The sequence below is a fragment of the Drosophila yakuba genome, chromosome 3R (assembly GCF_016746365.2).
Source record: "Drosophila yakuba strain Tai18E2 chromosome 3R, Prin_Dyak_Tai18E2_2.1, whole genome shotgun sequence".
NCBI classification, from domain to species: Eukaryota; Metazoa; Arthropoda; class Insecta; order Diptera; family Drosophilidae; genus Drosophila; species Drosophila yakuba.
The window spans coordinates 23,649,023-23,674,337 of record NC_052530.2 but is presented as its reverse complement, the minus strand read 5'-3'; the positions used below and the strand labels follow the sequence as shown (position 1 = coordinate 23,674,337).

The 25,315-nt window shown below is 47.4% G+C and overlaps 3 protein-coding genes across 4 annotated transcripts; 1 reads left to right on the top strand and 2 right to left on the bottom strand.

Annotated features, from left to right (window-relative positions):
- The first annotated feature begins 63 nt into the window (after positions 1-63).
- Positions 64-4,621, top strand: LOC6538136. The gene is made up of 4 exons (XM_002098635.4): positions 64-357; positions 414-560; positions 630-841; positions 903-4,621. Exons 1-4 carry the CDS (start codon positions 178-180, stop codon positions 4,171-4,173), a joined length of 3,810 nt encoding a protein of 1,269 aa, XP_002098671.2. The 5' UTR covers positions 64-177; the 3' UTR covers positions 4,174-4,621.
- On the bottom strand, positions 4,330-11,944 carry LOC6538135 (neural Wiskott-Aldrich syndrome protein). Of its 2 annotated transcripts, none has more exons than XM_015193188.3 (7): positions 11,727-11,944; positions 10,523-10,690; positions 6,908-7,135; positions 6,207-6,845; positions 5,975-6,139; positions 5,724-5,912; positions 4,330-5,666 (listed from the first exon to the last, which is right to left on the bottom strand). In XM_015193188.3, exons 2-7 carry the CDS (start codon positions 10,637-10,639, stop codon positions 5,415-5,417), a joined length of 1,590 nt encoding a protein of 529 aa, XP_015048674.1. In that variant the 5' UTR covers positions 10,640-10,690; positions 11,727-11,944; the 3' UTR covers positions 4,330-5,414. The 2 variants fall into 2 exon arrangements, with proteins under 2 accessions (XP_015048674.1, XP_002098670.1); XM_002098634.4 differs by lacking the exon at positions 11,727-11,944 and adding an exon at positions 11,099-11,667.
- A 429-nt stretch (positions 11,945-12,373) lies between these two features.
- Positions 12,374-24,874, bottom strand: LOC6538134 (adenomatous polyposis coli protein). The gene is made up of 4 exons (XM_002098633.3): positions 24,659-24,874; positions 16,964-20,901; positions 16,604-16,742; positions 12,374-16,543 (listed from the first exon to the last, which is right to left on the bottom strand). Exons 2-4 carry the CDS (start codon positions 20,821-20,823, stop codon positions 13,280-13,282), a joined length of 7,263 nt encoding a protein of 2,420 aa, XP_002098669.1. The 5' UTR covers positions 20,824-20,901; positions 24,659-24,874; the 3' UTR covers positions 12,374-13,279.
- Positions 24,875-25,315: the final 441 nt, after the last annotated feature.

Here is a 25,315-nt window from a genome sequence, read left to right as displayed (position 1 = left end):
GCAAATCATCGATTCTATCGATAGCACATCGATTTCGCACAAATCTCGTTAACCGCTTACCAACACTAAGCTTATTGGAATAAACAAAATGCGAGTTCAACTGGAGATAAAACCTTTAACCATGCTGAATTACCGTTGATAAAAGCCTTTTGAGATCACTTTTAAGATCCGGCCAAAATGGATCGGTTTGCTTTTAAGATCGACGCGGCCCTTAAGGCGAATCTCTGCAAGATTTGTCGGCTGTGCGGCATCGATAATCCAGGAAAGGTGCAAATACTTTTGCCAAATGAAGAAGACACCATCGACCTGGACGAGCCCAGAATGTCCCAGAAGATCTACGAGCTGGTGGGCTTCACGGTGAGTAGTTTTGTTAAAATTAGTCCTGGACCAACCTTAACCAACGCCCTTTGCAGGTGTCCGTGGACGACAAAATGCCGCAGACAATGTGCAGCCTATGCGTGGATAAAATCAATGATTTTTATGAGTTTCGGGAAATGTGCTATGCGACGAATAAACAGACTCGAAACCTTTTGGGATTAAAGCAAATAGAACCCGCAAGAGTAAGAAATGCAACAAACTATACCATAATTAATGAATATGCGTACTAATGTCTTATATACGCCTTACAGCTAATTGATCTTAAGCCCATCGTTAAGGAGGAACAGCAAATTTCTGGGGCAGTTGGAAAACGAGGAAGGAAACGCAAGGGCGACGAATCCTGGCCGAAGAATAACCTTAATGTCAAGCCACAGGTCAAAAAGGAGTCCTTTGTGTGGCACAAGAAGCAAAAACTGCAGCCTTCACAGATGACGTCCCTAGTGTCCAAAAGAGAGCCGGAGATGTAACTATAACATACTGTCATATTGCTCTATTTGTTAAACATCCCCTTTTTATTATACCAGCAAAGACGAACCCGCTGAACAGGAGACCAATCTTAAGGGACCAGCGAAAAAGGGCGGTCGGAAGTCAATTTGCAGCGTTTGCGGCGAGAAGTTCTTTAGCAAGGAGCTGGCCGACGAGCACAAAAGCCTGGTGCATGTGCCTTCGATACTGCGCTACATTTGTAATGCCTGCAACCAGACGCATCACAACCAGAGCGACATACGTGCCCACCAGTTGTGGCATAAGCTCTCCAAGACGCCCTACAAGTGTCCCGTGTGCGACGCCAGCGTTCCTAATGCCTACGCCTTTACCCGCCATTTACGCGAACACACACCGCCCACTCCCGTCCAGCTGCTCGTCCTTGATCGGGAGTGTCCGCTGTGCAAGAAGACTTTCGTGACGAACTTCTTCTACAACACTCACCGCTGTGCCATCCGTAAACGCAAGTGCGGCGGTTGTAGTCGCACCTTGAACACCGAAGCGGCCTATATGCGTCATGCCCCAACCTGCCCAAAGATTTACCTCAACCACTCAAAGCACATCATGCCCCAGGTGGTGACCAATGAGGCGCAGATGCTCATCAAAAACGAAATCGAGGAGGAATTGATGAGCCTTCCGCCGGCCACAGCTGTGCCGCCGGATTTCGTCATAGACGAGGGTATGCAACCGATAGTGGTTCTGGAGCGCCTGTCATCGCCTTTACTGCGGGCTTCGGCTGGACCCAATCAACTGGGTGCCTCCAAAAGCAAAAATAGCGATAGAGTTTCTGCCAAGAATTATTTGAAACGAGTGGATCAGCTGCTGAAGAATACGATGAACACTCTGGTCAGCATCAAGCATGAGCCGGAGGTGCACATCAGTGACACGGGGCCAGCTGCAGGTCAGGCCGAGAATGACCCCGAGCCGGAACGGGATGAAGAACATACAAGTTTTGGTGATGATTTCCAGGCAGCTAACGATGACAGCGAGGAGGAATGTCAACTGGAAACAGGATCCGATAAAATGTCTGCTACTGCCAGTGACGATATTCCCAGTGTATCGGTTAAACAGGAACCCGAGTATGAAGGCTATGAAAAGCAAATGGAGGTGAAGCAGGAGCCCCTGAAACTAAAGCTTAAAATAACGAAGAATCATGGAAAGCTAAATTCATCGCTCATAGACGATCTGGATGAAGCGGGATCGGCATTTGGCAGAAGCAGCAAAAAGAAGAAGAAACGAAAGCATAAGGAACGGGAGAAGGAAGCGCCGTCCGAGACTGAAAACTGTCGAACAGATTCTCATAATCAGCCCGCTATTAGAATCAAACAGGAACCCGTTGATTACGCTCCTGAGGCCACTGTCATGACCACTATTCCCATGACTCAGTTGGAAAGCAGCTTAAACGAAAACGAACGAAGCGTGGAAGTGGGTGAGGCTATGGCCCAAAGTCAGGAAGATGTCAAGCCGAATCGCATGGAGCTTGATCGTATGATGCAGATCTCCCATGTGGCCAGTGGCATAGATTTGGCAGAAGAAGCAATGGCTTTGGAGAGAGCTGAAGAAGCCTGTCCCGAGGAGCTCCAGAGACGGGATGGGCCTCAAAATCCGTCCCCTCAAAAGGTGAAATCCGTAAAGTCCACAGCGCGCAAAAGTACGGGTGGTGGGGAACGCAGAACGTATAGCCCACCGAGGACGAACTCTTTGCCACAGATTGTAGCCGTTGTGAGCGGCGATTCCGCGTTTAACATGATTTCCATAAAGCCGGAACCGCGAAATCGCGGATATGGAGACGAGGAACCAGAAGAAGAACGAGAAACCACAGATGAGATTAATCATAATGACAAGATGGAAGAGGAGAATGCCTACATAGGCAGTTTAGATCTAAGTAACGTATCAGTGAAGCAGGAAAGGGAGTTGGACATATGCGAGATAGACGCCTTGCCCAGTAATGGATTGAAGAGTGATGAGGACGATGACGATGGAAATGAAGACAGTGCCTCATCAGCGGATGAAGCAGAGGAAGCCATGGAGCAGGACGAGGAAGAGCGCATCTATCGTGAACTCGAGCTGCCACCATTGGAACTTCAAAACGAAGGGGATAAGCCATCAACCAAGAAAGATGCGGAATCAGAGAGAATGGATACAGAGCTACCTACTGCGTTGCCTGCCGGCGAAACTCCTCTGCAAACTCCTGACGTACATGGTGTGGAAAAAGCACAAGCTTCTACTTTTAGTTTGGTCATAACCAACATATGCAGTCAAGCTGTACCGCAGCCATCTTCAGCATGCTCAAATGAAACAGATAGTTCAATAGGCCCAAGCCCGAGCACTGCAGATGAACCACATTCCCACACAGTGGGGAATACCCAGACTTCTGCAAACGACGTCCAAACTTCTCAACAAGTTACCATTGCCGCACAATCCCAGTCAGATTCCTGCATTGTCTCTCAACCCGCAGCTGGTCCCGAAACCCAAGCAGATGTCAAAGATAATACTAAAGATCTCCCTCCCGCAGCTACACAGATCCAATCCTGTAACACAGGAAACGGAGCGCACTCTATTGCAGATATGGAATCTGTCATTGAAAATCCGACGATCACGGCAATTCGACCTCTCGAAAATTTGCCAATTGAAGTCTCTATAGGAATAGCAGTCTCAATAGGAAACGATGCTCCTCATTGGGAATCAAGTGCTGAGGTCAACAGTCAATCCGCCGAAACAGGAAATACATCTTTAGCCCTAGAGGAGAACGAATCCCTTCCAAGTGGAAGTGGCAGCTTTTTTCCGCCTATACCTGAAAACCTCTCCCCCTCACCAGATAATTCACCACCGCACAATAATCAATCGGAATCTCTAGAGAAACCAGACACAGCAGCAGGAAGTGCAGATTCTCTAGCAACAGTGTCCCTCGATGCTCCCAAGGACACTGAAACGCTGGCTTTGCCACCTTGCGATGCAGCTTACATAGATAGTGACTACACGTGCGACGAGGAGCAGCAAAACGTGCTTAATCATGAGCTCTCGGACCAACAACTGGCTACACTGGCAGACAGACACCTGCTAGTTCACGAGGAGCAGCCGGCATTGCTGGAGGTAATACCACCGGGACTCTCGTCTAGGCCGATCGAGGAGACTGAGAACCGCATTAACGAGCAGCAGCAGAATCTGGAGCAGGGGGAGGAACGGCCGCCTCGTTTCCAGGCCAACGACGACTCCAATATCAACGAAATCGCCGAGAACAATAACAACGCCAACATTGAGCGTGAATTGCAAGACGATGCGCTGGGGGCTCAGGAAAACGTAAATCCATAGACTTCGGATAGCTAATTGGCCATACCCAATATAAAATAGCATGCCTCACTAATTCTGTTAGAAGTTGTAAATATATACGGAATGGTGTATCGTGCTTTTGTACGTGGATGAAATCGAAGCTACCATGAGTTGCGAATAAACTTTTTACGGATAGCATTGGTTTTAAGTTAGATATACACAACTTTATTACATAAATTAATGGCTTATATGTTAGCATATGTAAGTATTATGTATTTAAATACATACATCGCACAAAACTCTTTAGACATGCGTACACATTAATCCAAAATCTGATCCACATAAATTGCTCGCTCTGACAAGCTTATTGGGTTTATTAGTTTTAAAAATGTCACAAAAACATACATATACGTAATCTTGATTTAAATACAAACACACAGAAGAAAAATGACTACAAGTTTGCATTAAATGCGCTCAAACTAAAAGAAAATACTTATGCGTTACTAGGTCATCAATCGATTGGGTGTAACTGGATGTAATAGACAGCTTTAGCGGACCCATGGGTGCCCGAGGAAGCCTTGCGGTCAACATAATTTGAATACATGCCTATTGGACTTAGCCACACTTACATTACATTTGTTAATAATTATTTCAACAAGTAGTGAATTATTACTGAGCAAACTTGTAAATTTAGTTTATGGTTAATTGCGGGCAAATCTATTAGTTTAAATATTGTATTTGAATAATTCTCAGCTGTGGCTGTGGCTTTATTAATAGCAGTCACAGATTACTTTTCGTTTGATCCTTTCCTTTTGTTGTAGATTTATAAAATATATTCACTATAATAAATTTCTATCGCTCAGTTTACAGTTTTTTTTCAGTTCGCTTAAAGGTGAATCTCTAATTCTTCACAAACTCCTATTACATTTTGGTGTTCTCAAGTTTTTGGCACAGTAGTCTGAACGGGGTTTGCAAAATTCACCCACATATATATGTGTATTTTTCATATTTAATTGAGCAGTTTTATGGATATGCAAATGTGAATTGGAACAAACGAAAACGGGCAAATGCTGATAAAATTTCTCAATTTGTGGTTATACTTTAGTACATTTTGTTTTTGTTAAACTCGTACAATTAAATTAAAGAGGTATGAAAATTCACTAACAGTATTTACAGGGATTTATCTAACGATAAACCAAAATGCCAAAGCACAAATTAAGTTATTGCTTATATTTGGAATAGTGTCTGCCTGCCCCCATCGCATCGTGTCATCCGTAGTTCCCTTAGTCCCACTCCCCTTCGTTGTCCGAGGACTCGGTTTCGTCCTCGTCCGAGTGGATGGCGTTGCCACGCGCCTCCAGCGCACGACGCAGTGCATCGGCCAAGGCGTCTGTACCTGCTCCGCTGTCGCTGATGCGCTGACTGCCCAGCTCCCGTTCCTTGGCCGGCTTTAAAACAGTGCCCTGACGTATATCCTTCATTAAATCGCTGCGAGAATCGCCACTTCCAGTGCTGAGAGCAGCCGTGTCCACTTTCTGTTTGGATTAAGTCAACCGAATGAGCAAAAACCAATTAAACTTGCGGTCACTCACCTTCAGCTGGGTTCCCTTGCGTATGGCGTCCATTAAAGCATTGCGTGGATCTGGGGCCGCCGGAGCTGCTGGCCGGGCTGCTTGAGTCGGTGCTTGCGTGGTCGTAATGACGGGAATCTCTCCCACTGGCATGGGCGGGGGCGGTGGTGGCGGCACCGCTGCTGGTGGTGGCGGTGGTGGGGGTGGCGGCTGTAATAAAATTCCAATTCCAATTATTGCTTGTCCATTTTAATCGGGCACAGATGACTTACCGCTACAACGGGCGCACTGACTGGTGGCGGTGGTGGAGCGGTGCTAATGGGTGGTGGTCTGCTTGGTGGTGGAGGAGCTCGTGTGGCGCCCGGCACAGTGACGGGCACTGCAGGCGGTGGTTGTCTTGCCGGCGGCAGCGGAGGAGCAGTTCTTTGGTTGCCATTCTGAATTGAGAGATTGCATGTAGGGTTAGAGAAGCAGCATGTATAAAAGGGCTAAATGAAAACTTACAGAGGGATGTCGGGTTGGCACCGGTGGCGGCATGGGAGGCGTTGTTTCCGTTGGTGATTCCACACTGTATTGCTTCACCGACGCCAGGACATTGTTGCTCTGTATGAAGTCGTAGATGAAGGCGCGAGTGTCCCGATCCTTTAGCTCCACTTCGGAGACACCCGCCTTGACGAAGAACTCGTTCAGCACCTCGTCGTTCTCGTTGCCTGCCAGATCAAATCCCTTCTGCGCATCCCAGCCCACGTGGCTGATGTGCACAAAGTTGGTCGGCTGGCTGATGTCCGCCTTGGTCACCTTGCGCTTGTCCTTCTTGTCCTTCGCATTGCTGCCCAACCCAAAACTGCTGGACAGGAAATTCTTCGACTGCGCTGGCGCTGGCGCAGGCGTCAGTGTTACCGAGTTGATCTTATTGTTCCTCAGCTGAACGCCGTCCGTGGCGGACATACCACCCTGCATGGGTGGTGGTCTTGCCTGCTCTCGCTGCACCTGAGGCAATGGAGCATTGGGCGCCTGCTGGCTTTTCTGCCGGTTGCGCTTCTCTTGCCGTTTGCGATTGCGCGTTTCAATGGTGGCGTCCACAATGCGGAAGAACGAGTCGCACTCCTCCTCGGAGACGAAGTTTAGTCCCACATGACCATCCTGAAAAGATTTAATATTAGGATAGATGCCATAACAGAAGGAGGATTGAAAAAGTTACGTACACTGCCCTCGAAGGTGAGCAGGAAGGGTCTCGACTTGACCACCTCCATGCCATCGTAAATCTCGTGCTCCCAGATCAGCTCGTTCTTGATCAGGCAGTAGGCGCGCATGAAGTACGACCGAATGGCGCTATCCTTGACGAAGCACACCACTCCGGTGTGCCGCTTCTTCCAGTGGGCATGGGCACTGCCCTCCGTCTTGTAGATCTGCACCACGGCGGTGTTGAGTGTCTGAAAGTGGAGCAAGCAAAGATTGCGTTACACAAAGTTATGACCATCGATAGAAAGGCCCCGGGGCGATTATCTAATACGGGCGAACAAAAGCCTTCCAACACCTTCAGTTTGCGCCTCATTTGAATGCAACTATCAATACGACGACCACGAACTCAATGAACTGTCGCGCTCGAGCTGAAAAACTCATCTGACTTTCGGTTTCGCTAGTTTCTGGCCATCGAGTCGATGGCCCCCAGTGAGTGTTGACTCTTTTGAATACCGATTAGCCTGGCCAGCTCTTGCAGCAACTGCAACTGGGATTTGCCGCTTGTCATGAGGAGCACGTAGCCCAGGTTGATGGAGGGCCTACGTCTAGTCGGTGGACATTAGTCTAGTGGACAACTCTCCGCGGATCAGTGCGTATTTCTGCCACAGTGCAACGGAAACCCATAATGTGCACAGGCAAAAATTAAGTATCATCCCACTGCTTTAAAATGGAAATTGTGTTTCTCTTTAAGTAGAAAGTATAGATAGTTCCCTTTAGTTCTGGAAAATTGTTCTTAGTGAGCTTTGACAACGTTTATGACCCAGACAGGAAATGGTGGCGACACTCGAAGAAGTGCATCCTGCACTGCCACTCAATTGCCGCATCAGAATAGTTGCCAAAACCATTATGTGCATCATGCTCTGCCGGCAGAAAAGTCAAGGCAAGCGCTTATTTATTTATTGAAAACTTTGTGAGAATTTTCGCAGCAAGGACACAGGAATTACCAGCATCTCTTACGCCCTATGAAAACGAGAGAGTGAGACTTGTGGCCCTAACATTTGGCATTTGCCTGAGGTCAGAACATGACCCTCAACCCGAATCGTGGCTAATTGATTGAACTTGCCGCCCCTGGGCGATGAGCCAAAATGTTACGTGCTGGCAATTGAAACACTGCAGCCGAACAGCAATCCAGCATTATCAATTAATGGACACATTAGAGATGGATGGATGGGCAATGGCCATGCAGAAACGTTTGCAGCTGACCTTTGGCTCAAATAAAAGAGAAAGAGGCATTGACGAGCCACTGGATTTTATGTAGCTTCGGATGTGGATGTGGATGCTTTCCAGCCCACACAACACAGCACAGCACAGCACACAAGTTGTATCGCTGGCAAGTGCGAAATTGTGAACACATTTGAATTTTTATTGATGCTTAGCTCTGGCTCTTTTTTTTTTACTCGTCAACTTTGTGCGGACATAAGTAGCATTGTAAAAATGATGTCTTGCCTTCTACGTACAAGCTGTTGTTTCTTTTGAAAAGCATTAAAATCGATGGAAAACCAGCGAGAGCCGACAGCAAAAAGTGGTCATTGCCACCGAGCCATTGGCTTGGTGGAGTGGGGGAGAGGTGGGGTCTTAGCGGTACAAATCAACCCAAATGGGCCGAGCGGTAAAAATGCGCATACGCCCTGTGGTCACTTTATTATGTCACATTATAAATAGGCATTTATCCAGCTATCTATAGCCACCAACTTAATTCGCAAAGTATTTAGAGAATGTCATTGCTATTTAAAGATGTTTAAAAATACTAGAAGTGAGTCAGCTACTTCGCTTGTTTATTACAATTCTTTAAAAAGTAATCAAAGCCAGCTAATTATTCAGAGAGCAAGAGCTGGGATTTAAAGCGCACAAAAGCCAAACATAAACATCAATTAGAAAGTTCGGGCTGTGCAGAAAAATGCGTTAAATAAGTGTATATAAATAAATGCGAGCAAAAGTTGCGACAAGCGCGACTGCCAAACCACAATAACAACATCGGGTTTGCTAAGCTGCAGCTTTGTGTGTTATCACACGATGAATGTGACACTATATCGCACAAAGGCAGGCAGCATTCGATACGGTGAAAACTAGATATGGTTTGATGATTGATTGAATATTTTCCGAGGCGCAACAAAGGCTTGCTCTTGAAAACACCAGTTAATCCCTTTCTTTATCTCAGGAAGCAGGGCATACGCAGAGGTCTGGGATTAAAGACATAATTTACAGATCTCTTAACATTTTCATCAAGTTGCCTAATACTTGTAGCTACAGTGAATCAATGGCAGAGACCATAATTATGAAAAATGGATTGGTGATGCGTGAATGAAGAGGGGCCAACTACCTTAAGCAGCCCACTGGTTGCATTGCTTTGGCAGAGTTCAAATGCATTTTGAAACTGTTTTGTCAATGGAAAGTTGCGAATTAGCAAAGCGTGAATTGCGAATCAAAATGAGCGATTTTTCCCATGTTGTGCACACACAAACACCATAATTATCCGCATAACGGCCGCCGTTAAATGGTCACATTCCAAGTTTCCACTCCAATTTCAGGGCATTCTTATCGCACTTGGCATTGGCCGGTGATTCGCATCGGGCGGGCGGACGGATTGATAAGATACGGTTCGCCAGTATTTCGCCTCAAATACCAAATAACCAAAGACTTATCGCAACCCAATGGGCCGTGCTAATGGTTTCTCTTTCATTTTGCACCAAAATCGGCATTGGCACTCCTTTACTATAGAGGAATAGCGTAGGAAATAAAAAAACTAATCAAGAAGTGCAAACAACTGCGCTTGTGAGCTATCAATGCCGGCTCAAGCCGTTTGCTGATAGAGGCACTAAGAAATGCTGGGTAAATATTAGTAATGCTAACAAATTCTAACAAATTGCTGTAGTAACACTGGCCAGCACACTCGCACTCTACTTTTCACCTTAATAAATATTCTTTATAATCATCATATAAACATTCTAGTTTCTGTCACACCTAATTTTGTAAAACATTAAATACGAGAATAGTGCCCAATAAATTATAATCTATGTATAGGCGCCATAGAACAGCTGTGTTGCAATGATTCATCATTTGTTTTTAAATTTTATACTTAGCAATGTGAACATTAATCTAAATGGTTATCTGCACTGACTCAAACCAAGTTTACAGCTGAATAATGTGGTTTTCAACTAAAACGAAAGCTAATAATATGCATTTTTATAAACTCCAATGAAAGTTTTATAGTTGACCAACTAACTATTTTGGGTTCGACATGTATAGAACCCAAATGGTTTTCAGTTTCTAGCTTCCGTTCCCAGCTTTAAATGGGCAAAGTAACCATTTGGCTATGTTGGGCAGTGTGCAAGTGAAATTTGGTAAATATGCCAGACAGCTGCCCACCGACCGATGATTTTTATGATATAGGGTTACTATTATGCTTCTGCGAAGCGTCGAGCGAAATTCGCACACGATGGGCGACACTTGAGCCGCAGGAAGTGCTTCATCAAGCTGTGGGATTTGCTCGGCGGAGGAGGAACACAAACCATGTCATTGCCTAATTATTAATCACCCGGACGGGGCATTATGCATCATCAGTCACAATCACAACTCACCTGGCACTTCTTGCCCAGCAGCCTGAAGACGGCCTCATTCTCCTCCTGGGTGAGCAGCGTGCTGGCGGCATTGACCTTCGCCCGCGGACCGTCCTGCGACCTCATTCCGCTGCTCATCTGGCCGGAGTCGTTGGATCTGGGTCTGGAGCTGGATCTGGGCTGGTTTCCCTGCACAATACGGACACAACACGCATTTTATTGTGTGGCGAAAACAATACGCAAATGAACAAAAGCTAAATGTATTAATTTAATAACACAATACGCAGGGGAGCCCGAAAAAATAAAAAGTTCATTACAATACAGGCACTCGGAGCTACAGTTGAGCCTCGATAGGGTGAACAAGAGTTTGGGATTGAGACGTTTGAGCTCAGAAAGTATTATATTAAATGGGTCAGAAGCTTTTCAGTCGAATTGGGAATACAAAGTTAGCTACACTCAATAGGTTGTCTTGTTTTGTACAGTGTACAGCTTGTAAAAACTCCGACCCACAGAAAGTTTGAGCAACAAGTAACCCGATTTGGGATCGAAGAATTATGGTTTGCGGACTGCTAATTCGATGGATAATATCGTCTTTACGGTTTCGAATGGGTTTTAGCCCGAATTACGGCCAAGAGCGCGAGCGAGAGCGACCGAGACCTGCGCTGGCTATGACGATGTAGCTGGTTATGGTGTCGTTGGGGCTGCGAGCGGATCGCCTGGGCTGAGTCACGGTGCTCGAGAATCGGAAATCGGAATCAGAAACAGTCAGCCAGCTGCGTTTGAATGTGGGCAAGAGGCAGAAACTCTGAAACTCTTCGAAAAGAGCCCTTATCTTTGGCGAAAAGCACTGATTAGGTGTGCGCATGTATCTATGTGTGATACATGCACAGTGGTCTGGGTTACTCAACATTTCGCCCTCGCCATTTGCCACTCCACCCCACTGTGCGCCACACCGTTCAGCTCCAAGATTTGTGACAACACCTGTCCACCGTCGCGCCAGGTGGGGTGAAAATGCAAATGTAAATAGACAGACGCTGCTGCGGATTGGGAGTTTGTCCATGGTTTGGGTTGGGTTTTGGATGATGGGACTCGCCCCCAGCTCAAGGTCTCAGATTTCCCGTGAGGGCTGCTCTGCTGGGGAGGTCGCCCATTGATTTTTTGCGTTTATTTTCGTGCACTGCTCTTCACTCTTTCGTTCATTTTTCCCACACACAACACAACACACCACAAAATCTGTGTAGTCTCTGTAGCCTTGCGGACTCCGGGTTCCTTAACGGGAGGCTCTACTGTGCGCGCGTCCGCGTCATCGAGTGCATGACGTTGAAAACGAGTGGTCCTCCGGGGTGTTAAATCGCCTGTTCGCGGACGCACTGCTAGTTTGTTTATTCATTTATTTTTTTTCAATTCAATTCATTTGCTCGCGAGTGTGACCAGCCGCACCAAGCGATAGGCCATAATTCGTATCTTTTCGATAATTCCCTAAAAAATGCAGTTAGCTCTGCCAAGGCCCTGTTCAGACCATGCTCGAGACTTAACAATATTGCCCATCACTAGTTCCGCCTTAAAGCTTGATATACTTTATGTTTCCACTTTAATTTAAGTTTATATATTTAATCCGTAATTAAAAACATATCTGAACTTCATATGCAACGGCAAAACGTAATGGGCAATATCGCAATCCTAAAAGGTGGCCGTGAAAGAGGATATTTTTTGGCATCACATTATGATTTCCGTTAAATTTGAATTATTGCTTAAAGTTGTGGTACACTTTATATACCCTACAAAATTATAAACAAAATATTAAAATTAGAATTAATATTTGTCCATTTCGCTTTCAAAATATGTTTTATTTTGTTAAAAATAAGAATCGAGTAAATTTCACATTGGTTTTATTTCTTGCTGACAAAAAGCATATTTCGATTTATTCATATTAAAAATGGTTAATCGCATTAAATCGGTAAAAATTAAGTTGCAAATGATGGGCTTAATGCATAAGCTGTTTCCTAAAACGGTTACCCTTAAGTTGCTAAATTATCTAAAAGAATAATTAAAAAGCAGTGACTAAATGTGATTTTTCTTCTCTCTTCAGATATTTGGTGTTTGCGTAAGGAAGCCAGGGGCATATTTTAAACTTAGAATATATTCTCAATACAGATGTGCAACTATACGATTGTAATTGATTTCAGTAGCTGCCCAGTCGGAGGACAACTCTTCTAACTAAGTGTATAATTTAAATCAGAACACATATTAGACTTGGTAAACCTTTCCTAATTAATGCGACAAATCGAATATATAGCATTTATATATATGCCAGTATACATTTTGTATATATTGGGGAGTTGTACACATGTTGAAAGGCCTGATCTAGTGTATATATATGCAATACATTTGGCTACACACGATCGGGAGCATAGGGCCTCCTTCTCTGACTGTGATTTGGATTAGTTGAAGTTACTAGGAGTTTGCGCTAACTCTATGCTAAACTGGTTGCTTACAAAGTTTTAGGGTCTACGTACATACATGTATGTATATGTAAAAAGTAAAAGGAGAGTTGAATATTGATTACATATTGTATATTGACTCCTATCCTAAACACTCTTTGATTTTAACTCTCTGACTCTAGCTCTGCTTGTGGATGTGGACCTGTGCGTGTTCCGTTCCTAAAAAATGCTTGACAAATACAGTCCTGTTCCTCTTACAGTCTCCACTCCTCACTCCTCATTTTCCGCTTTAACTTGGCTAATTTGTGATCGATGCTATCCTGGCAAAATTAACCAACTATTTCCGCGCGCCCACAACTGGCAGCTTGGACTTGACTCCTCCAGCGGTGCTGGGGGTATTGTCAAACGTAGAGCTACGCAGAAGCGTCGGCTTTCCGTTGCCATTTCCGTTGAGCATGTTGGAAGATTTGGTTTTCTGCGTCCTCAGGTTGGTTGACGATTGCTTGGTTTTCGCCTCGTCCACTCTCTTCCAGATGTTGGCTATGCGGCTTTGGGCCTGGTTGATCTTTGCCGCAGCTGCTGCGGCTGCACTGTTTCCATTCAGGTTGGAATTGCTGCGTGATGGTGGCGTGGTGGACGATACCCGGGAGGACACCACACGCGAGGCGGCGGGGGATTTGCCTGCGGCTAATCGCAGACTAGTGTTTGCCCTCTGAGGCGTCATACGGCGGACCGGCGCCACGGGAATCCTCTTGGGAGAGCCAGCTTTGGATGGTGAGGCACCGCCGGCCGTGCCCTTCTTTGTGGGCAGCTTTGAGGCGCGGTGCGTGGGACTGGTTTGTGCCGGTTTCGTCTCCACAACGGGCACTTGAACATTGGAGTTCGTTGGCTCGTCCTTGACAAAGGTTCCTTGGCGTTCCAAGCGAGCGGGAGCGGGCTCGGGTGGCGGCGTTGGCTTCTTTTTGGCTGGTAGCCGAACTCCTGATCCGCCGGCCACCAGACTGCGTTTGGCAATTGTTGGAGATAGGGTTTTCTTCTTGGACGGGGCGGCATTGTTACTATTCCGTTGACTCTGCATGCTGTATGGTGAGACGTAGGCTGGTTTCTTGCGACCTCGCACCAGTTTGACGGCCGTGGCGGGCTCCAAAGTTGTGGGCTTGACGACAGGTGTTCTAAGATCCACAATTGCCGGAGGAGGAGGCAGCTGCGCCGGTTCCTGACCGTCGCACGACTCCGTCTCTGAGTTCTGATCGCACTCCGGGGATTCCCCCGCCTCTTCTGGAGGATCAGTAGTCTCGCAAGTCTCCTGATTCTGCCCAATGTTTATGTCCGTGATGAAAGTAAACTGCTGCATCATTGCTCGAATGGAGGAGAGCTCTTCGCTTGGGCAATCATCGGGTTGGGGTTGTATCAACGCCAGCGGACACTCAATCAGCTGGGTCTTGTACCGCTCCGCACTGCCCCTTCTCCTTCCATTTGCGCGCGGTGGTGAGGGTGTGGCCACAGGAACAGCAGTTTCCACAATTTCTATCTGCAGAGTTTCATTGGCTTCTGTTGCGTCCATCTCGCAGCTGGTGGCTATGGTGTAGGTCTTGTAGCGATCCTTCGTGAGACGGCGCTTGTCTTTCGGGGTGAGGGATCGGCGATTGGGTGATGGAGTAGAGCCGTGCTTGGGTGTGGACTCGGCCGAGCTGTAGTCATTCATGGTGGCGTCCTCATCTTCGTCGAAACAGCTTTGGAGCACGGTCATGGTCTGATCATCACAAGCAGCCGTCTCATAGTTGGACACAGAAATGGTGGTGGCCATGCTGCAGTCCTGCTCGCCATCGGCCACCTCCGACTGAATGCTGTCGACACTGATCATGGAGTCCAGCAGTTCGTCCATCAGCGACGGAGGCTTGATGTTGTCCAGCAGGTTGCAGCTGGAGTTCACGCTCTCCGCACTGCCAGCCAAGTGACCCAGGGCTCGTCGGGCTACCAAATTGGCCGGAAACATTTTCCGCGCAAACCTCGGACTCTTGCTGGGCAGCGGCTGGCGCAAGGAACTCGGCTGGGAGTGGTCCTGGTAGCAGCTGTTCAGCGATTCCATTCCCGACGGCGGACGTACGTTGTCCAGATCCAAACTGTTCAAGCTGAAGGTCATCTCCGTGTTGTCATCGTCAGTGGCAGCGGGCTGGAGTAGATTTTCGGCCAGAGCTCGAGCCTCAAACGCAATCATTGTCGAGTTGGTCATAATGGAGGCACTCGTTCCATTGAAAAGTAATCTTTGCGGCTCCAGTCTGACGCCAGCATTCTGCACCTGACCACCCAATTGGAAGTTAAGACCCCCCGATGATCCTGAGTAGCTGTCGGCATGACCATTAACCAGGGTATCTGTTTCGCCTTCAAGCGATGCTGGTTGCTGTTCATTCGTGGGTGTGATCTCTACAAACTCATGCAGAGATCTCGCCTCCGTGGCGTCTTCATCCAAGCTTAGGGAGGCCAGAACAGGAGCCGTTTGACTTACGCTGGGGAAACTGACATCATTGGGACAGGTGCTCTCATTCCAGGTGTTGTTACTGCTGGCGTTCTTGTGGCTGTTGCTGCCGCTGTGGTTGTGGCTGCTGCTGCGCAACTGCTCCGCCGAGGTAACAAACTCCATGGTCAGTCTCTCCACAGACTTTAGCATCAGGTCGGGATCCTTGTGCTTCTCGCTTGCACCGGAGATGCACGTTTCATTGGGAGCACTGTCCAACCTGACCATGGTCTCCATGATGAAGGACTGATTCGATTCATCGCTGGAACGATCTTCCGAGTCCAAGTCCTTAGACCCAGTAGCGGTCTCGTGACCGTTCTGACTCGCGTTCCCGCTCCCTTGATCTGGAGCTGCTGGACTTCTTGCTGTGTCGGTGACGGTGGCGATGGCGTCGATAGGATTCGGGAGGATGGGGCTGCTCGGTTGCGTGGACGACTGCTGCTGCGGATTGGGTGAGCTGGTGGCGTGCGCTTTCTGCTCTACGTCTGGAGCTGCTGTGCTGAGGGCACTTGCTGATGTAGTAGCTGCCATTGGGTGACACGGTTCCAATGCAGCCGCAGACGTAGCCAGGACGTTTTTTGGCACGGCGTTGATCTTCTTCGAGATGCCCGTATTGATGCACTCCTGCAGCAACTTTTCGTCCTTGCGTTCTCGTTCTCGCTCCCTATGATGATGGTGATGATGATGATGGCGCTGCCGCTTGACCTGTCCACTAGATGGCAGCTGCACCGGCAGCGAATCGAACTGCTTGAGATTGGGATTCGACTGGGCGGAGGATGAACCCACTATGGGTTGCTCCTGCATTTGCTGGGCCCGGGCGCCCGGTTCCTTCGACTTGTACATGCCCTTGAGGATGCACAGCTCGAAGAGCGACTTGGACTGGTTGTCGTTAGAGTCGCTGGAGTCCACAGAACTGTACGACTCCTGCTGCTGGCTCTTGCGGACTGTCATCGCCGAATTCAGGGAGCTGGCCGAGGTGGCCGCATTGATGGCTATTGGCTGCGAGGAGTTAAGCGAGCTGGAGCGCTTGCCGTTCGAGCTGAAGCCAAGATTCGATTTCGGTCTATTGCAACCAGCGGCAATAGCCTATAAAGATAAGCAAATGGTTTAATATATGGTTGATTTGGTGATTCGTTTACCGCTCACCTGACTCAGTAAGTTGGTGTCATCCTCCGAGTCAATGGATAGAGAACTCAGCGAATCATCTTGCCAATGCGGTGGTCTTCCGACTTGCTTCTGTTTACCGGACTTCGGCTTCATTCCAGGATTCTGATCCACACTGGATCTAATGGGAAATGGATTGATTAAATATAGTTTCTAGTTAACTTAAATAAGCTTTGCTAACTTGAACCACCAATTAATATTAAAGCAAAACATTATCATGCAATAGCAATTATCATAGTAATGCTATGGATCATTTGATATTGATATCACTTTTAATAGTAATTAAATACTCATTAAGCAAAGCCTACTTGGCCATATAGTTTAAATGTGTTTACTACTCACGGAACAGTCTCCTTGAGTTGCACGGCTGGGCCGACCAGACTGGATCCCACGGTGAGATTGGATAAACCAGAGACCACCGAGAAGTTGCAGGGACTGTCCTCCACCAAAAACTTGTTCATTTCATCGGCGGAGGGCAGGTAGCCAGGCAATTGGTTTCCGCCACGTCGAAGCATGGCTATGGGATCTGGAGTGGGTTCAGCTAGGGGTTTCTTCATGCCATCGCGGATGCACTGCTGCAGCAGGTGACCAGCTGCTCCACCGCAGTCCGATGCGTTGGAAGATACATCGTCGGATAGCTGATGTGTGTATATCTGTGCCTGACCGGTTGCGGCATCCTTGGGATCGTTGGAGCTCATGGAGATGGCCGATAGGTTTGTGTTACTTGCCACTTTGGAGAGCAATGCTGGAGTATCCTCGGTGCAGTAGCTACGAATGGTCTCCTCAGCCACGTCCACTTCCGAGTTCCCAACTGTGGATTTCACAGCCTCAGCTGGCTTTCGCTGCATTCCCATGTTGATGCAGTTGGCCAAAAGGAGCTCATCTTCGTTGTCTTCCTCGGCCACACTGGCTGGTGCCTTTTCATCATCCACTATGCTCAGGTTGCTCAAGCTGGTGGCCGTGGAGAACTGAGCAGGTGTATGCTCCACGTTGAAGCTGCTCAGGTCGTCCTCGAAAACGCTGCGAAGTGGTTGCAGGCTGGCCGGGATAACAACCGGTGGAGAATCCACATTCTGCCCGGAACCAGCGGCACTATTTCGCCGTGGAGATTGAGGCATACTTTGTGTGGGGGAGTCTGGGATCTCGGATGGGGATATTACCCCACTGGCCAAGCGACTGAAGTCACTCACCACCGAGCTCTTGTCATCGCAGTTGGCCACATCAACATCCGGATCGTGGACCAGGGAATCCATGGAGCTGCGTCGCGAGAACATTAATGGGGTTTCCAGTGCCGAGTTGGCCTGGGTGGGAGGTTTGACCAGGACCTGCTCTGCTGGCGGGGACTCCTGTTCCTCCTGCTTCTCTAATTTGGGTTTGCTCTCCGCATCAGTTCCTACGGCTGCCTGGTTGGCCTTTCCGGATTCATCCAAGCTGCTCAGGGAATCGTAGCGACTGAAGTAGCCAGGAGTTCCCTCTTCGCAGTAGTTGATGGGCTTCTCTGGAGTGTACGAACCGGAGCCACACTGCGATAGCTTGGGCACCTTTTTGGGAGCTCCCTCCTTGGAAGCCACCTCGCGTGCCTCTGGCTTGACTTCCGCATCCGCTTTGGCAGCGACTCGTAAATCTGTGACGGAAGCCGCATTGGAAATAACGTAAGGGGTATCCTCCGTCTGGTAGCACTTTACACTGTCGTCTAGAATCAGCATTATTTCCTGGCCCTCGGATTTCACGGGCACTGTTTCGGCAGGGGGAGTGATGGTACTCTTTGGGGCGCCTGCTGGTCCTGATATGTCCAGGTCGGATTCGATTTGGTTCTCCGCATAGCGAAGGCTAAAGTCCGTGGGCTGATCAAGGTCCGTTTCCTGATATGTTGAGGTCTTGGTGGCATTCTCGCTGTACTTCACCGAGTAGTCAATGGGCTGTTCCTCGGTGGCCTCTGTGTCCTGCTCCATTTCGAGATCGAAGTCCGTCATTTTTGGCTTCACTTTTCGATGCGCATCTGAAGCAGAGGCGGAGCGAATTAGATGATCGTAGGCGCAATCGGATTTGGCCGAGTAAACCGAGTCCCTACTCTCGCTCTTCGTTAACATTGCCGAACGGGTTAGGCGTGGCGCAGAAGGATGACGTCTGGATGAACTGGATGCGCGTTCCTTGGCCAATTTACCGCCCGTGTCCAAGTTGTCGCACGTCTCCGCCGTGTGGCGCTCACCCAGCTCCTGCTGCAGTGCCTTGGCTTTGCGTGCCTCCAGAGTGGGCAATGCTTTGAGGCCCATGGAGCGGGCAATGGGATCCAGCTGGTGATGATTTTGGACAGCAGGTCGGAAGTTCAATAGGTTCTTCAAGGCCGACGAGCTGCCCTCTGAGATCATGGCGTGTTTGGAGTGGATCAACGAACGCAACATAGGCACCGCTCCATTGTCCCACAGGAACTTCTGATCCTCGGCAGAGCGAGCGGACAGGTTCCATAGAGTTCCGCAGGAATTGCTGACCACCGTGAGGCTTTCGGACTTCAGTTGCTGCAGCAGAATAGCCAGACAGTTGTGTTGGCGCAGGATCTGCCGATACGGTTCACATACAGCAATGTGGCTGGACACGTTCCGCAGGATGCCTCCCGCATTCTCGATGATCTTAAGTGTTTTGCTTGGACCCTCGTAGCTCAGCATTCCCACAAGGAACGCTAAGGCTCCGTCCACGGCACAGAACTCGGCCTTGTTGGTGCTGCAGTGCGCCGAGAGATTCCACAGGGCCGAGAGTATGGCCTTCAGGGTGTTCTCACTCCTATTCCGCATGGCCGCCAGGGCCAGCGCTGTCACCGTTCCAATCTCATTCAGCACCGCCTTCATGTTGCTGTCCGCTCGCCAGGAGAGATTACGCAGCACGCTGGCCGTCACCTGGAGCAGGTCGTCCGGTGCCGAGTCCAATTGGGCCACCAGGGCCTCCATGAATTGCTTTTGTCCGCACAGCAGCGCCTTGTTGTTCTCATCCCCAAAGGTCAGATTGGTCAGTGCCATCAAGGCGTATCTCCGCAAGGAGTTACAGCACTGATCCTCCGGCTTGGGTCCGTGTACGGCGTGATCCAAGTGCACTAGGTTGGGGATCGCGTGCAACGCCCCCAGCTCGCACATGGCATGGCGGTGCTCCTCATCGAAGCTGACCTTCATCAGCGATGAGATGGCGGCCAACGGATGGCGGTCGGAGTCATCGGCAATGGCCTCGCCGCCACTCTGGAGCAGCGTCTTCAGGAAGGAGCAGTAGTCGACGATCTGGTCAAGCAGTCGCAGAACCTTGGCCTCCCTCCGGCCAGCCTTCTCGTCCGGATGGCTGTGCACCACATTGTGCAGCGCCTGTCCAGCACACTTCCGCACCTCCTGGTCGTTGTCCGGTGCGTGCATCATCTGCACCAGGAGCGGCATGCAACCAGAGCGTCTTAGAGTTGCGCAACTTTGGGCATTTCCCGAGAGCTCCAAGAACTTTTTCGCCATTTCGAGGGGATCATTTGAACCCAACATGGAGAGCAGTGAGTAAACACACTCCACCTTAGATCCCAAGGTGGCTTCCACTGCCGACGAGGTGTACCGCTCATCGAAGCTGGTCGTCCAGGCAGCTCCCTTGGGCAGCCTTGGAGCAGGAGCAGGTGAATCCCCGTCCAGAAATCGGGAAAGCGTGTACGATGGTTCCTTGCTGCGGGACGGACGACCTGCGCTGGCCGGTGAGCCGCCTCCATTCCTCGGAGGCAGTTCGTCCAGCTGCTGCTGCTGCGCCGACTGTCGCTCGAAGTTCCTGTCCAGGCTGCGATGTTCCCTCATCTCGCGCAGCTCCTGGGCCAACATGTAGTCGGGCGGTATGGGGTTCTCGTCCAGAAAATGCTTGGCTGTTGGTTTTTTACCAACGGCACCGGATCCCAGTCCCACGGCGCTCTGGGTGAAGTGCAGCGTGTTGTCGTCCTGGGTGAACTCCTTCTTCGTATACCCACTGGCGGCCAGTTCGTAGTCGCTCACCTCGCCATCCCGCTCGTACTTCTTGTCCATCTTCAGCTGCTCCCCGGAACTAGCCCCAAAGCCATCTTCATAGTCTGGCGGCGGCACTGCGTCGTAGTCGAGGAAGTGCGGCTTACGCTCCGGCACCGAGTCCACATCCACATCCTCCAAACTGAGCCCCGCTATGCCCTCCTCCAGATCGGGCGTCAGCGTTGGCTCCAGCATGGTCTGGCGGGGATCGGGTATCGGGGTTCGGGGGCTGGGGATTCAGGGTGTCAGTGGTCCGAGTCAATGCTCCATGGCCTGCAAGGGAAGCAGATAGGAAAGGAAGAACGCAGTGAGTGCGGGCACAATTGAGACTGTAGATTGCTATAAATTTAGTGCCGGACCAGGGCGTGGGCTAATTATAGACGCACCACCACCACTCTGCCCGCCAATCCGCCAATCCCTGTAGCAATCCGATGGGCGAAACCCAAACAGAGACGAGTCAGCTAACTGCATGGATGCATATATCAAGTATCAGGTGTGGGCAGCGCTCAGAAATGCAAAAGTATTGACTATAAAAGGTGATCAAAGGAAAGATGTAGCAAAATATGTTAAAAGTATAGGGTGAGCCTCGAAATTATATGTATTTTATGGTGTATTTAACATTGTTGCACCTTGAAGCTAGACTTAATTATAGTTTAATTAAGTGAGACATTAACTAATAAGTTAACTATTAAGTTAAGCATGGGAAGCTAAAGGCAGTCGTCAGTTTAGCGCCTGCACTTAACTCATCAAGAGCATATGACTCGGTTTATGATCGATGGAAACTATGTATGTCAGCTTTATGATATGAAAATCCAGCCAAGATAAATGCTATCTCAAACAGGTGAAGTCATTGTACAAAATTTAAAGGAATGATATAAAGCTTCCAACTCCTGGCAATTCTTCTTGTTAAACGACATCATGTAAGACATCAAATAGAAATAAATTACATTCATCCAACAATTGATCTTAATGGGAAACCAATTTAATCGCTTTTCACTTTTTAATTGGCCGACCCCTATCTACAAGGTTACTTGTTAGAATCGACTTTCTAAGCAGATGCATAGATGCTGTAGTCACCCAAAAGAATTCGTCTGTTGTGGCAGGTTCTGTGGATTGTCTGCTCTATCGCTATATCGCTGTATCTGTAACTTAATTATCAGGCAACTTTCAGGTGGCGGCAGCCACAATAGCAAATGAGCAGCTAAGTCATTATCATGATTAGCTGGCGCTGCATCTTTTAGAAAGTTAGCGGCACACGGCGTCGTCTCTGCGGAATTTCCAGTGCATGAAGAAAGATACAGATGCGTTTGCAGCAGATATATTATATTGCACCGACTCTAGTTGTTGTTGCTACACACACTCCATAAACACAAGACATATTTCTCATTTGAGCTACCGTTGAATTATGTGCAAATGCAATTTGGTGCTGCACTTCTTTTTTGCAGTTGTTATTGTAGCGTAAAATTGAGCGTGGACGGACAGATGTGCATAAATATGTATGTACACAGGGAGAAATTTACGCAACTTTATTAATCAAGGGTCAAAGAAAAGTTTCGGGTTCTGAAATTAACTATTAAAGTATTCAAAAGTATGCAAGAATGCCTTTTTCTTGATTAACTGCATGCTTCTAGGCACCTTTACTATGAATTTAACTAGAATATAACATACGATTAAAGATCACTATATCCATCTTGTACTTGCAAGCATTTTTCCACTGTGTACCCAATCCAATTCAAGACTTCAAGTGAATTGGGACTGGAATTGGGAATGGGAATGGGAATGACCCGGGTCGTGTACCAGTTCTCGGTCCGCACAAGTCGACTTGTTCAAGCTCCAATTGGCAAATTAATCAAATTTTAATTGCGACCAGCGTAAAGAGCGAAAACAGCCAGCGAACGAAAAGTGGTAACCGCAATTTGAGTGGCTGTGAAATGCAAATCGCTTGTGTAACAGCGGAAATGCATCCATCCAAGCCGCTCGATTGGAATGCCGCACTCAACTGAACTGGACAACAGTGGCCATCGTTCATCATCGCCGATCGATTGTTTGCCCAGGCCTTTACACGAAATATATAATAAATATGGTGGGCCAGCACTATCAGTGCCTTGATAAGGCACCACCGATTAACATTTAGCAAGAGTCACGATATCTGTGTGCTCTCGAGGGCAAGAATTCGAAAGACGAGCAGAGCAATTCGATGAATCAACGATCTGCGATCAGCGAATTAGACAAATGAGCGCTACATACCATGTATATAGATACTTTTAGTACCACAAAGAATGCGGGAATATGCGTCACTTGTCTAGCCAAGAGCTCAGTACTTAGCCGGTCCCCCAGAGACGACTCCTCGTGTCATTAACCGGCCAGCGAGTCGCACAAGGGAATCAGCCCTCGCACAATGGACACAATTCGAGTCAACTGTGTTTGGAAACTAAATTGATATATTTTAGTGGATAGAGAGTGAATCAGACTGCTACCTTCTAGTCACCCAGTTAAAATGTCTTTCAGAGATAAAGAATATTAAAAACAAATGTGACTTATTGCCTGAATCAAATGAGCTCGTATTTACTAGGCTCTTACTAAGCATTTTAATCCAAACTAAATTGATAGGTGTAAGCCAATCAAAACAAGTGTTTATTTGATAATCTATACCCAAACATTTGCATAATTAAATCAATATGTGAATCAACAATTCCATTTATGGTAATCTGCATTTAAATGAAGCAGCTACAAATTGCAAAGAGATTTGGATTTTAAGAGATTAGGCTTCATCACCTTATAGAGGGTAAGGTCATAAAAGTGATTTTAACCCGACATGTGATTACCTTTTTTGGAAAGTGTAATTTGTGGTGATAAAATGCATACTATGTATGTAGGTTAAAGTATTTGAAAGAGGGAAGTATTTTTGGGCAGATTTCATCTCATTATTGATTTGCAGGGTAGTTTTCGTCACACCCTCCCCTAAAAATGCGTAGAAAAGTGCAATTAAGCCATGACAGAATTCGCAGGGAATAGCAAAAATAAAATCTTATTTATACTAAGATATTTAGACACTAAGCTTATCACCGATTTTGCTAACTAATCTCGCGATCCCACCCACTGTGCGGTTTTTTGGCTTGGCACACATTTTGCATACGAAATATTCGCGGCAGAATTATCAAAGAAAGAAGAATTGAAGACTTGCGGGGGAAGGAGAAGCGACGATGATGATGGAACCGAGCGCCATCAAACACAGGGAAATTTACGCAAAAACATTAAATAATGAAACTACATACATACTAACTACAAACATATGTATTGTGCAAAAGTACTTCTGATTTCTGTGTGTGCATTTATGAGTTGGTTTAATGAGCGGCACTTTTGTTTTGCTGCCCGGTTGTTTTGTGTCTTTGCCGCCGCGAGATGTTGATGATTATGTAAATTGTAGAAAAGTAAAAGGGAAACTAAATACGAGCGCATGCAGTGTGGAATTGTGTTTTCCTTTTCTCCAATGTTTTGTGGGCATGTAAGACAATCGAGCGTGCAGATATTATTATTAGTGTTTTCCTTAATGCGGTGATTAATTATGCTGAGGTGAAGTGGAGTGGAAGTGCTCGAAAATAGTTATCAATTAGGCGTGCCACAATCACTTGCAGCTGTTGGAGAACAACAACGAAAACAACAACAGCGAAACACACTGCGTTTTCCAACTGATAAAGGAGCAATCACTCACACACACGCACTCACAGACCACGCACACAGGCACGCACTTTGCACACCCACACTAGGGCGCAGTCGCATTCTGATTGGGACCTTTATTGATTTTTCCTGTAAAAGGAATCGGCAGGAGGAGAACAGGAAACTATAAAAAGTATCTCATACTTTCAGTTGAGCTAAGTGCATTTGTATTCGCCAGCTCAATAAGGTGCACATTAATTAAGTAAACATTCTGCGTTTTATTGTCGGGCCCAAAAAGAACAATTCCAATTGGAAGAGCCAGCGACTATACTCCCACACACACACGAACCCAGAGATTCTCCGATTGGCGTACCTTGACTAAAAACACAATTTCTCGGCAGCTTGCTCGCCCACCAGATGACACATTTGCCGCTTTATCACTTGTTTGCCCACAGATATTGTCACTATTTGGCTTTTTGGTTCATTTCGCGACAAAACAAATACGAAACGCGCCCGAAATTCCGAGTCCGCTTATCAACAAAAAATTGCGACCAACCGCGGCGAGCAGTGTGACTGTTATATCGGAAATTCGAAAAACCAACAAAAACGAGCTACTAGAGATGGGAGACGGCAGCGATATTTATGGCAGGGAAAACAAATATCGTCGGAATGTTACTCACTTTGTGAACATACTTAAAATGTAATTCTTTTATATTTTTTATTGATGAAATGTCTATAGTTTTCTTCCATACACAATAATATTGCAAATTGCCAGCATTATTTAACAGGTTGTCAGCTCGATTGTTGGTAGTCCCTTAAATAGTTGGCAACGCAGTTTTGATGGCTAACTCGGCTAAGTAAAATAATATTCACTCCGTTAATTTAAAATAAATAAATTAAAAAAAATATGAAAAATAATATACAACCTATAAGATCTACATCTCAATGCTAAAATGACTGCAGATTAAGACGCAAATTGAGGATTAATTTGCTTAGTTATTGAATATAAACTGAACGAATATGACTCTAA

Bases quoted from the DNA above. Each gene is read 5' to 3' on its own strand.
- LOC6538135 (XM_015193188.3), bottom strand. From the start codon at position 10,639: ATGAGCAGCGGAATGAGGTCGCAGGACGGTCCGCGGGCGAAGGTCAAT. The intron at 7,136-10,522 runs GTGAGTTGTGAT...CTCCACTTTCAG, and splicing joins TGCTGGGCAAGAAGTGCCAG to ACACTCAACACCGCCGTGGT. The intron at 5,667-5,723 runs GTGAGTGACCGC...TAATCCAAACAG, and splicing joins GCAAGGGAACCCAGCTGAAG to AAAGTGGACACGGCTGCTCT.
- LOC6538136 (XM_002098635.4), top strand. From the start codon at position 178: ATGGATCGGTTTGCTTTTAAGATCGACGCGGCCCTTAAGGCGAATCTC. The intron at 561-629 runs GTAAGAAATGCA...TACGCCTTACAG, and splicing joins AGCAAATAGAACCCGCAAGA to CTAATTGATCTTAAGCCCAT. The intron at 842-902 runs GTAACTATAACA...TTATTATACCAG, and splicing joins TCCAAAAGAGAGCCGGAGAT to CAAAGACGAACCCGCTGAAC.
- LOC6538134 (XM_002098633.3), bottom strand. From the start codon at position 20,823: ATGCTGGAGCCAACGCTGACGCCCGATCTGGAGGAGGGCATAGCGGGG. The intron at 16,743-16,963 runs GTGAGTAGTAAA...ATTTCCCATTAG, and splicing joins CAACTCAAGGAGACTGTTCC to ATCCAGTGTGGATCAGAATC. The intron at 16,544-16,603 runs GTGAGCGGTAAA...TTATCTTTATAG, and splicing joins ACACCAACTTACTGAGTCAG to GCTATTGCCGCTGGTTGCAA.